This window comes from Acanthaster planci, linkage group LG07, assembly GCF_054643075.1.
Source record: "Acanthaster planci isolate LZ-2023a linkage group LG07, COTS_SCS, whole genome shotgun sequence".
Classification (NCBI taxonomy): domain Eukaryota; kingdom Metazoa; phylum Echinodermata; class Asteroidea; order Valvatida; family Acanthasteridae; genus Acanthaster; species Acanthaster planci.
Genome location: NC_141783.1, coordinates 14,270,238 through 14,281,383, shown reverse-complemented (window position 1 = coordinate 14,281,383; position 11,146 = coordinate 14,270,238). Strand labels below are relative to the sequence as shown.

Here is an 11,146-nt window from a genome sequence, read left to right as displayed (position 1 = left end):
CCCTCCGAGCCATTACCACTCGTTCCGTGTTATTACCGACTCGGTCGATAAGGTTCCTGCCGCTTTTCTGGGGTGTACAACGAGCGTTATCATGACAAGCGAAATTCGTTTGCCACAAAAAAGCCTCCGGAAAGTGGCTCACCCATCTACGAACCAAAAAAAGACGGGTGCGCTGCGCTGGCAGAACAGATTGCAAAAAAGATTCGGTCAGACCAAAATGCCCATGCTTCGTAAAGATCGATACTGCCAAAGTGTCGGTGGCGATCAAGTCATTCCATCAAAACGTACCAACATTTCAATGCTTTTAGCTGTTTCCTTACATTGTTTTTTGTGAATGGTTTTCAATTTGATTGTGCGCATTTGTGTTTCAAGATGACTTTGAAGATGTGCCGCTCCACAGAACGTAGGCCTATAATTCTTTTCTTGTGATTCTATCCATAGTTAAGCTCGGTGATGCGGGTACGTACAGAGGCATATCCAGCTTTTTTTTGGGGGGGGGGGCAAATTCCATTCACTTTCGGGCTCGTTCAAAATGATAATGGGGGAGAAAAGTACCGTCTATTAAATATACCGATTAGTTTCTTTCCTACGAACCTATGAAGAAATCTCAGTTGAAAAAAAATAATATTTTATTTTATTTTATTTTAACTTTAGCTGGCGAGACAGAAGATAAGACCATTGCAAGACCCATGTTTTCCCACTGGCTAAAATCAATTAAGCTAAGCTGTTTTCAGTTGCATCCACACCTAACACGCGTAGCAAGTTCCCGAATCATTTGCTCTTTACACGCTGTGTGCACGTTGTCGCCACATGCAGAGCCTCGACCAGGCAGCATTCCACACTAAATATCGCTGGCTAAGTGATTCACGTGATGTTGCGCAGTAATTTTGCGCGTGCTTCGTTAGTTCTTATCCGATTCGTAAGTGACTTCGTCACAAAGGCGGACGCGCCACGATTTGCAGACTTTCATTGGGCAATCGCTGAAGTTGCGCGTTAACTTCCAGTTCCATGTAAACGGCGATCAATGCATGTAAGGAATGCATCCGAATCTCTTGTCTATTGCTAGGTCTAGGTCTTCGCTCCATTGGAAATGTGTGGAGACGCGCAGACAATAGACCTAGCCGTAGCTCTGGAAGCCCGTTTCGGACACGGCCTTAGCTCTATGTCGACAAGAATATAAGATTAAATCAGTGCTCTGAAATATATGATTGCCGAGCTTTCGGTAACTGAGTACCGTCTTCAGGGCAACTGAATCTGCTTGCCCTATGCTCGATATTTCAGAGCACTGATTTAATCTTATATTCTTGTCGATATTCTGATCACGGTTCTACGCAGCCTTTCCATATTTCTCTGACGCGCAACTTCTGCGATCGTCCATCCACTGGGAGCCTGCGAATCGTGGCGCGTCCAAATTTGTGACGAAGTCACTTACGAACTGGAGAAATATGGAAAGGCTGCGCAGCGCCGTGATCGGAATGTCGACAAGAGTGTAATATCGAATTAGTACTCTGAAATTGCCGAGCTTTCGGTGACTGGGTGCCTTCTTCGGGGCAAGCAGATTCAGTTGCCCTGAAGAACGTACTCAGTCACCGAAAGCTCGGTAATCATATATTTCAGAGAACTGATTTAATCTTATATTCTCGTCGATATTCTGATCACGGTGCTATGCAGCCCTTTCACGTTTCTGTTAACTCTATGTGCAATGCACGTGTGCAGTGGGCGTGGTTTAAACTGAAGTGACGTCACACTTACAAATCGGATATTTTTAAAAGCTGCGTTGACTCGATTCTGACGCAATTGCACAAGCTGCCAGATCGAGGCTCTTACATGCCTATGGTTGCAGCGCGCAAAGAGCGAATCAATAGACTTCATTTCCTACACAAGGGCAAGTAGAGTAGTCAAGTGTGGTACTGGTGAGCACGTCGTTTGAAGACTGAATCAAAGTTGATCTGACAGCGTTTATCTGGTTACGAAAGTCGCAAGTTTTTATGATTAAATGTTACTGACGCAGCCTGTTGGCTTCAGTTTTCAGTGACTTTATCCCGCTATTGAATTTTTAATTGATCTATGTATTTGTTACGGATCGCACTACTAAAACAAAGAAGTGTGCTTAATTATGCTGGTAGATGTTTCCATCAGAGGGGAAAATCACGTCTTACAAGTTCAAGTAGTAGATATTCGACCAATTTTATCACAACGGGTGGTGTGCGTGTGCAAGCACATCTCATCTCATCCAATATGAAAAAGCTTTACGGCACCTGACGCACACGCGCAAATTTAGAATCCAAACATTATTGACTGTAACGACCGGCAAATCATTGTTTGCATTTTGTGTCTCTGGGGAAACTAGAGAAACAAGACAGGCTTGGAGGGTTTAGTCTTGCATGTTGTTTGCTCATCGTGCCTCGGAGGTACTTTATTTCGTCCGGGGAGACTGCCGTCGTTATCTCTTTGTGTCCGTAGGATTGAATTCATCCTTCCGTCGATCACAGGCGATCCTCAGGCGGAAGGCAGACCAGCTCTCTGGTATCCGTGCGCCCTGATCAGTTCTCCTATCTCGGTAGAAAATCTCTCCCTCAGCAATTGGTCGTATTCTTTCTCGTTGACTGGTTGTCAGGTGTCGTGGTGTACTATTTCCACTCTGGGATCATTGTCCGCAGTTGCAGCTGTTTGGTCGGTATTGAATGGGGAAAGTTCTGAATTCAGGGAATACACTTCAGTGGAAAACACTTCCTTTCAGCGACCAAAGTGTCACTTCGTCACATGCTTACTAAGCGCATTAGTAAATCAGAACAGATGCCTACATTGAGCAGGTAGCAATTGATGAACTACAAGAGGATTGACTCAAGGAATTGATTCTCATACACTAAATCCCTTTACAATTAATTTTGATTATATCCAACTTGTTTTTGATTTAGCACGCAAAGCGAAGCAAACCGACAGAACGAACCAACGTAAGACAGTGGATCGATCACAGGGAGTGCATCACCTTCACTTCAGTAAGTGGTCAATACTATACCATGGAGGAATCCCAAGCTGATGGGTGGATCACTTTCAGCCAGTCTACAAACTCCAACATGCTTATTAGCTCGACTGCCGACAGCTCTGAGTCTCATCAATGGACTACCATTAGCGAGTGGATCAACTCCAGCGAGTGGATCCACCATTCTAATAGGTGGACCACTGCCACCACGGAACAGGCAGGACCTCAACTGTGGACCAATTCTAGCGAGGGATTTACTGCTAGTGAGTTGATCAGTGCTAGCGAGTGGATGATCTCCAATGAGGGGTGGATCAACTCAACCGAGTTTATGAGCCCCACTGTGGATTCACACGAGTCGATGCCACGTCAGTTTCCCCCTTCTCCTGTCTACCTATTCATTCTGAAATGTATCTTCTGCGCCACTCTCCTCTTCGTGTCCTTTTTCGGCAACCTACTGGTGTGTTATGCTGTTGCGACGACAAGGAAACTGCGCACTTACAACAACTACTACCTCGTTGGTCTGGCAATAGCTGATCTGGTCAGTGGAGGGGTTGTCCCTGCAGTGACTAGTGTCGTCTGGCTGGTTGAATACTGGCCGTTTAGCGAGGCCCTGTGTACAGTGGTGACGTATATCAAACACGTCTTCCTCCATACTACCTTCTTGATGACTCTGATCATCAGTATCGACAGGTATCGGGCCTTGTATTACCCCGTCCAGCACGTGAAAGAGAAGACCCTGAGACACGCCTGTCTGATGATGTCGGTCGGGTACGTCATCCCGGTCTTGATATGGACACCTCTGGTGGTGGTGTTACCGTACGTCGGATTGACCCAGCGGGTCCGTCCACCAGCTTGCCATGCTTCCTACGGCTTCCACCCAGCACTGCTAATCCTCACTCTTCTTTCTCTGTCCTGGGTGCCCATCATCTCTACAACTGTCTTCTACGCTCTCGTTTACTGCGCTATCATCCGTCGCAGTCGGGGGCAGAAGACGCAACCGGCGAAGGAAACCATGAGTACCAAACATCCGACCGGCCTTAGACGGTATCCGAACAGGAAAGTTGGGAAAACATCTCGTGTTTACTCGCCGTCTGAGACTGCCCCTGTGCCAGGAAATCCAGGGGCCGAACCATCATCGACACCACCTAGTACCGACTTTAAGAGGTCCTCTGGTGTGTCCGTCGGGAAGGTGAATCTGGCTTTCATGGAAGGAGAGGGCGGCAGTTGTGGATCTCAGACAGAACCGGTGCAGCCAAATGGTGTTGCATCTCTCCAACTTCAATCCTCTTTGACCTCGAAGCCACACCCAGTGAAGAACATTAGCCGTAAGGCTAGTCTGATGAGTTTGAGGGCGACCCGAACCCTGACGTACATCTGGGCAGTGATGCTGGTGTCTGGAGTGCCGTGGTCTATATACGCTATGATAGTGGCTGTAGATCCAGCATACACACCAGAAATAGACGTAGGGGTAAGAATAACATATCTCTTGTACATTTCTGTAGCCCCTCTTGGGCACAAAACCTGCATATGCTATTGACCTTCGCGAACGATATTACAATGGAAGAATAGTAATCACACTTGCAATGTATAAATTAAGTAATCAGTTATTCAAATTAAACTTGACAAAGCACAAACCTGATCCAAACATTTTGTTTCCGGCTCAATCATTTTTCTCCATAACTCTTCACAAAAAATGTGAGTCTGCTAATTTGTTTACCTCTTTGCCCTAACAGCCTAAAGGTCTTTTAGATCTTCATTTGGTCCGCCACAATGAATACACGGCTATTCAATTTGTCCTATTTCATATTTTCTTGAACCCGCAGTTCCTGGCTTTTCTGGCGCATCTGAGTAGCGCGGCTAATCCCTTCTGCTATGCCATCTGCAACCCGCTATTTAGGAGAGTCTTCTACCGTATTCTGTGCTGTCGTCTCTGGGGGAGACGGAACAGATCCACCTGAGGTGAGCAGAAACTGAACTGCGTACTACTGGGTGAAGTCACAGACACATTGAGCAGACACGTGCCATTCCGTGGTATACGACCCCTGATGAATCTCTGTCATCTGATTGGTCGGCAGTCCTAAGGCAGTTTGAGATCCAAAGACGCCCGGTGGCTGCACCACAACAAATAAATTCCCTTGGACAGCAGTGATAAATCCCCATACTTCAAAATTATTTTAAAAATACTCACAACTCTCACAGGTGTTCAGGCTGCACAGAAAAACTGTTCAACGTGTCCCCTTTCATTTTCCTTTCCATTTTGGGTGGTTGACGATGAAGCTTTGAAAAATTCTCACCCAAAGCAGACCACCCCTAAAATGAAGAAAATGTCCCTACCCAGAAAAGAAGCCATTTTGAAAACCCATCCCTCTGCAAAACGGCCAAATAGTGCCACTTTCGCACGTGATTGCACCCAAATTGCTCAGAATTAGAAGCTCTAAGTCCGTGCCAGAGGTTCCATGCAATATTTCTTCAATTCCCCAATTTCATGGCTCTTACAACTTCCTAATTAAAATATTTTGAGTGTATAACTTCTATTAATGAGCTCGGCAGACGGCTTTTTTGCCTATTTACGTGGGTGCACTCCGATGAGCTCAAGTTTTGTACGGTGAAGTCAAGTTTTTTGTGCGCTCACGGTCGTCGCTAGAGCGTGTGTAGGGAGTCACTCCTCCACTGATCGGTTCTGTTGGCATAATCATGGTGTTGTGGGCAAGATTGTAGGAGGAAGGGGAAAGGAAGGGTGGAGGTCACGTGTCAGGTCGGGGAACCAGACTACTGTTACAATCAATTTTAAGTGACGATAAATTTCATGATGGCACCCCGTCCATTTAAAATGACCGAGCGATGCCTATGTGTGTGCTTAACTGAGGTCTGGAGCCCTAACATGGCTAGGTATACAGTCCATTACCTTGTCTCCAGAACTAAAGGGAAATCAATGCTCCAAACTACTTCACATGTATCTTCACAGTAAGTTTACGGTGAAGTGTTAGACGATGTAGCATATAATTATAAAACATGCATGCTGTGATGATCTAAATTAAGGGTGTACACTCTTTTCATGACTTAGGTCTGTCGGCAAAATATTTTCAAAAGCGAGGTAACTGGCCACTTTGATCAAATATATGGCAGAGACGCTGTTCTGTGTTTAAATAAATTGTCAGGAGGAACATGATCATAAACTATTGTCTCGGAAATGTATGAACCATCAATCACTACACGATAGACTTACATTGCACAAACATTTTTTAAATGACCACGTAATGTTTTATGTTTCTAATTTTTTAAATATATTTTTGGATCAATTTTGTTTTCTTTGCAAATTGTCTTGATAGTTAATGCTGGGATTTTCTGGAACAAAGTAAAGAAGGCCGGATTGTCACAGATTAAAGAAAAAAGTCTGGCTCTTCTGCTTTACAAATAAAGTCAATTATTACAAAGGCAAATGGTTGCTAGAATAACATCCAAAAGGAAAAAAAGTCTTTTTTAACTGACTACCGTTAATATAATTGCATGCTGCATTCAGTATTTAGGTTATGTGAGACACTGTGTCGATGATTTACATTTCAGTATGTTAAGCCTTTAGTTTGCGATCGGGTATAAACATACCCCCAGTCTAGTCTGAAAGAAATTTTAAAATTGTATTTTTCTGTTTCACTGTTAAGTAATGTAAATCCAGCTTTGGTATATTAAACGTCGACTGATACCACCTTGGAGGACTTTATACTTTGTCTTCCATGTGTGCTTGTCGTTGAATTAATGTTTAATCTCTTGCCAACTCGGAGCTACATGTCAGCATTGTGTTATTACAGAAAACCAGTACCCGTTACATGGTCTATTTCGTCTGTACGAGTCAGTGAATTGTACTTTTGTGTGTGCATGTATGCGTGTGATATGAACTGTGAACTTTATTTTCACAGCAGGAAGTATATATACTCGTATAATGCTCGTCCATTTTGTTTATAATTTGGTGAGATTTTCCCACATTAGTGTTTGAAAGTGGTGACTTTTTGCAGCGATTGTGTGGTGTGACAATTTCAACAATTTCACAAAATAAGGTAGGTCTCTAATACACAGCTTTTAATACAACAATGAAACTAGAACGTCGTGCAGTTCATAACAACTATGTGATCCCGACATTGAGCTACCCCAGAAAGCAACATAACAAGCCATACCGGATCCGTGTGTATGTTCTACTTTTCATTGATTTTCGGGGCCGTATTTCAAACAAGGGCAAGTTGTGTTTTTAAGTGGGACCAAATGTCAAGCTCTGCTCGTCATAAAATCCTGCTAAGCAAATTTATGTGGTGTCCCACACGTGGTCTGCGCATGGAAACTTTTTTCGATTACCAGCTGTTCAAGTTAGCCGTGTCCGAATTACTTCACTGTCGCCTAAAATTACATGTGAGTCTGTGGCGGTGGTTGCAGCCACTTCCCAGAGCTGTGCGTAATTTCAAGCCGCACCATCCAAGTGGTTTTCTGACACGGCTTATTAATGAACATATACGTGTAAAAATAATCTGTGATTAGATGTTCAAATGTAGCTCGGAAAATCACAGATGACCCCGGGAGAACAATTCACAGGCATGGCCTAACATGGTGTTCCTGCGCATGCTTTCAAGCCGGTTTGCGTGAGGAAAAAGGATTTTATTCTTTGCGTTCTTGTAGGATGGGCGATAGCAACTCCGTAAAATTCGCGAGGATACTGAACAAGAAGAACTCCATCAATCAGTTGCCGCACTCTTTTAGTCTTTTCGAATCAAGCATAGGAAGAGTTGGTGACGCATGCCATCTTTAATGGACCCCGTAGGCACTTTGGCTGCAGCAGTAAATGCTTCCATAATTTAATCACATCCTGTATGGCGTCGCTTTATTGGTTTATAATATCTCTTGATAAGAAGACACGCTCATGTCTCAATTTGATATTTCTAAAATCTGTGAATTCTTTCGGGCGTAAAATGGTCACGTGGGATATGCTTCACTCTGTGAAAACACGCAATTTTCCGGTGTGAATAGACCACTGTCCATAAATCCCTCACCCCAAGAGTCCCTGCTCTAGAAAGGTGAGAGAGAAGATGGAAGCAAACAAAGACTGCATCACACAAAACTTCTGTACTTAAAGAATTTCGTACCAGAAGATCCATCAAATAAACTACAAATATCGAAAGTTTCGAAAGTTCACTTTTCTGGTTGAAGACTTGCTAAATGACACGTTTATAATGGGTGCAGTGTTTGATTAACTGCTCATTATTAGGTAACGATGGCATACACGTGTTCACTAAAGTCATACTCAGTGGCGTGAAGAGTGGCAAGCCAACTGCTACAGCGAACACCGACGGAAACCAAAATGATTGAAGTACTCTTGACAGACCTTATTTTTTTTCAGAAAATTATCACCCACCCGAGATCCTGAAATATCTATGCGCGTTATATGCACGGACGTGTGTAAGAAACGAAAAAAGTTCTCTACATTTGCAAGTGACAACTGCCAGCAGACGTGTGGGGATGCTGAGAGAGATGGAAGTGTGCATGCACCTACAATGTACGAAGTCGTGTCTTGAACGCTAAGCGATACAACATTAATACTTAACGTGTTGTCTAAACACGTTGTTTATTTTTGGTGGATACCGGTAATTGAGTAATAATCCACTCTGCATCCATACATTATACGGTAAATCAGCTTAAATTAACCACTGACAACTAATTGGCAAGGCGGAAAATAATGGAATTTACGTTTTAAGCCGCTATAAAACAGATTACGATAAGCACTCCATAATGTAAAAAACACGTTCACGTCTAAACGCACCCCGTGTTCAAATGTTCAAATGTGTTTAGTTTATAAACGCGTCAAACGTGCTTGGGATTTACAGTGTACTGGGGGGTGCTCGCAAATCCTGTCGAACACAAACTCAAACATCGCCGAACGCAAGCAATAGTTGTAAACAGTTGTTGTTGTAAACAGAAGAACAAAAAAAGCACGAGCGAAAGGGGAGGGGCTGGAATGGATCCCTAATGCAGTTTGGGAGATTACAAAAGTGCTCAACAGTGAGACTGAGCGACTGATAAAAATATTGGGGTTGGTAGTCCAGAGCATTTTCGTGGAACTTGACGATTTTCACCAACTCTTTTCATTTCTTTTCCACGTCTTTGCCCTTTCTCCCCTATTTGTCATCTCCATTTATATGGGGAAAGGCGGTGACCTTTTCCCTCCTATCTATACGGAGTGCTTGATAGGCTTTATACGCTGTACTCTTGCACAATCCTCATTATTCCCACAAACAGTACAAAAGATAATGAGGGAACTGTCTTTATTTGGCCTAAATGAATGGGATCTGTAAAGATAGAGGACAGCCCATAATCTAGGAATCCAGTTGCTTCTAGATTACATTTCATTAAATTCTGGTTCTGAAATCAGCAGTGTTTTTAGTGCATCAAAGTCACTCAGCTCGCCACGTCGTTGGGCCCGGTCAATGCTGTCTTGCGTGGGAAAATGGACATGCGACTTCAGCTGAGGAATTTCGTAAGTAGGCTAGTCAGAGTCAATCCAAAGACAACTTTTGGTTATGTTAAGTTAATTTTTTGGGTCGCTTCTGATTTTTTTTAATCTGCTTTTCTTTTGAATAATTAGTTATGATTATCTTACAAAAATCAGGAGTCAATCTTGAGTCAGGATTTTTTTTAATGGAAGGTGCAAGTATCGCTTGTAACAAATTGGCGTTTTCAATATAAACAAATCGACTTGTATTAATGAGGCAAGTTGTCCCCTGCTTCTAATCCTCTAGGGAAATCATACATCTTTGATCAGCGATGAATTTTTGTGTCATATTTGGAACGTATAGGCTTCCTTACAACACACCGTCTAGTACGCACAGTTTAGCTACGGTCGCCGCTTATTTCGTTCTACTTTTAGAAAGTGAGCTATGTCAGCATCACATGTCAAGTGCTTGACAGCTGGAAGTTTGTGCCGGGCTTTTTAGCGACCAGACTTCCTTTTCTATGTTATTGAAGATCCGATATGTAAAAATTTCCCTTAGAACTTGGACGGGTCAGAAATGGCATCTGAGAGACCGCGACGAACGGGTGTGAACCGGCCGAAGGACGAACGGGTCCCTCTGCTCGGTGACCAAAGATATCTCCCGCGGACTCACCACGAAATCGGGGTAGGTGCGGACAATGGTGCACTTGTTTACGTCCCAATGTGTTACAGTTAAATGATGTAGCACCTGATCCAACATGTTAAGACTATCACAGGGATCGTAACTAGGCCTGTTTTAGGGGATTGTGCATTTGGTGACTCCGTTCCTATAACTGAAGGTAGGAAGAGTGTTTTCTAAGTAGGCTTAAACACATATCGCTCGACCATTAATGTTTGGAAGCGGAGGGGGGGATGTCAGAGTGTGGGACACATACTGCGTTGTCAAGCTAGCTGTGTGTGCACGTTTAAAATGTTGAGAAATACATATAGCCTATGTACTTCAGGGAGTGATAATATTTTGCGAAGATACGATTGTGAAGTTGTGGGACGAATAAAGTGTCTGTTTTCCATGTAATTTTGGGATTTATTTATTGCAAAATGGTCGAACCGTCATGTGATTAGTGTTGTTCCCTGACCACGGATTTCCCTGACGTCTCTATATATAATCTTAACGAGAGTAGTCAGAATTATAGGGATTGGTATTTTGAATTTGAAAGGCTGATTGTTCGGTGGCATGCGGCTCTACTCACCCTTCCACATTCCCGTTGCCTCTTTTCAAAGTGAAGACTATTGTGAAGCTGGTGATTATGATGGCAATTCGGTCTTTTCATTTCTTGGCTACGCACAAAGACCAATTACCATATAAACATGTACAAGAGCCAGGGTCTGCCTTCTTTCACCGTGTTCGCTCGGGCGTGGGCGGAGAATAATAGCTGAAAAGCTATTTGTGTCTAGCCGCCTCCCGACGTGAAGGGGTTAACATTAAGTAATGTGTGACCAGATGCCATTAACATGCACTTCATGAAATAAACAAAATATATGCCATGGCTATAGACTTCTTGACACTTTACGTGTCGTTGGTGTCTACTTCTGTTGAAGCAATGGAAATAGGAACCAGACTAATCAGTCTGTACAGTATGTATACATTTCAGACTTTCTTTCCTTTTAAAAATTTTCAAGGGTATGAAATCTGC

The 11,146-nt window shown here is 43.3% G+C and overlaps 2 protein-coding genes across 3 annotated transcripts in view; both read left to right on the top strand.

Annotated features, from left to right (window-relative positions):
• The first annotated feature begins 2,458 nt into the window (after positions 1-2,458).
• LOC110980874 (muscarinic acetylcholine receptor M2-like) lies at positions 2,459-6,782 on the top strand. The gene is made up of 2 exons (XM_022237912.2): positions 2,459-4,451; positions 4,807-6,782. Exons 1-2 carry the CDS (start codon positions 3,021-3,023, stop codon positions 4,939-4,941), a joined length of 1,566 nt encoding a protein of 521 aa, XP_022093604.2. The 5' UTR covers positions 2,459-3,020; the 3' UTR covers positions 4,942-6,782.
• Positions 6,783-6,894: 112 nt separating this feature from the next.
• The window catches only part of clcn7 (chloride voltage-gated channel 7), a 29,600-nt gene continuing 25,348 nt past the window's right edge, over positions 6,895-11,146 (top strand). The window contains exons 1-3 of one of the 2 annotated variants that reach the window (XM_022237883.2): positions 6,895-7,035; positions 9,393-9,497; positions 10,012-10,137. In XM_022237883.2, the coding sequence (XP_022093575.2) occupies positions 9,468-9,497; positions 10,012-10,137 (156 nt within the window). In that variant the 5' untranslated portion in view covers positions 6,895-7,035; positions 9,393-9,467. The remainder of the gene's footprint in view (positions 7,036-9,392; positions 9,498-10,011; positions 10,138-11,146) is intronic. The other variant, XM_022237884.2, reaches the window with a different exon arrangement.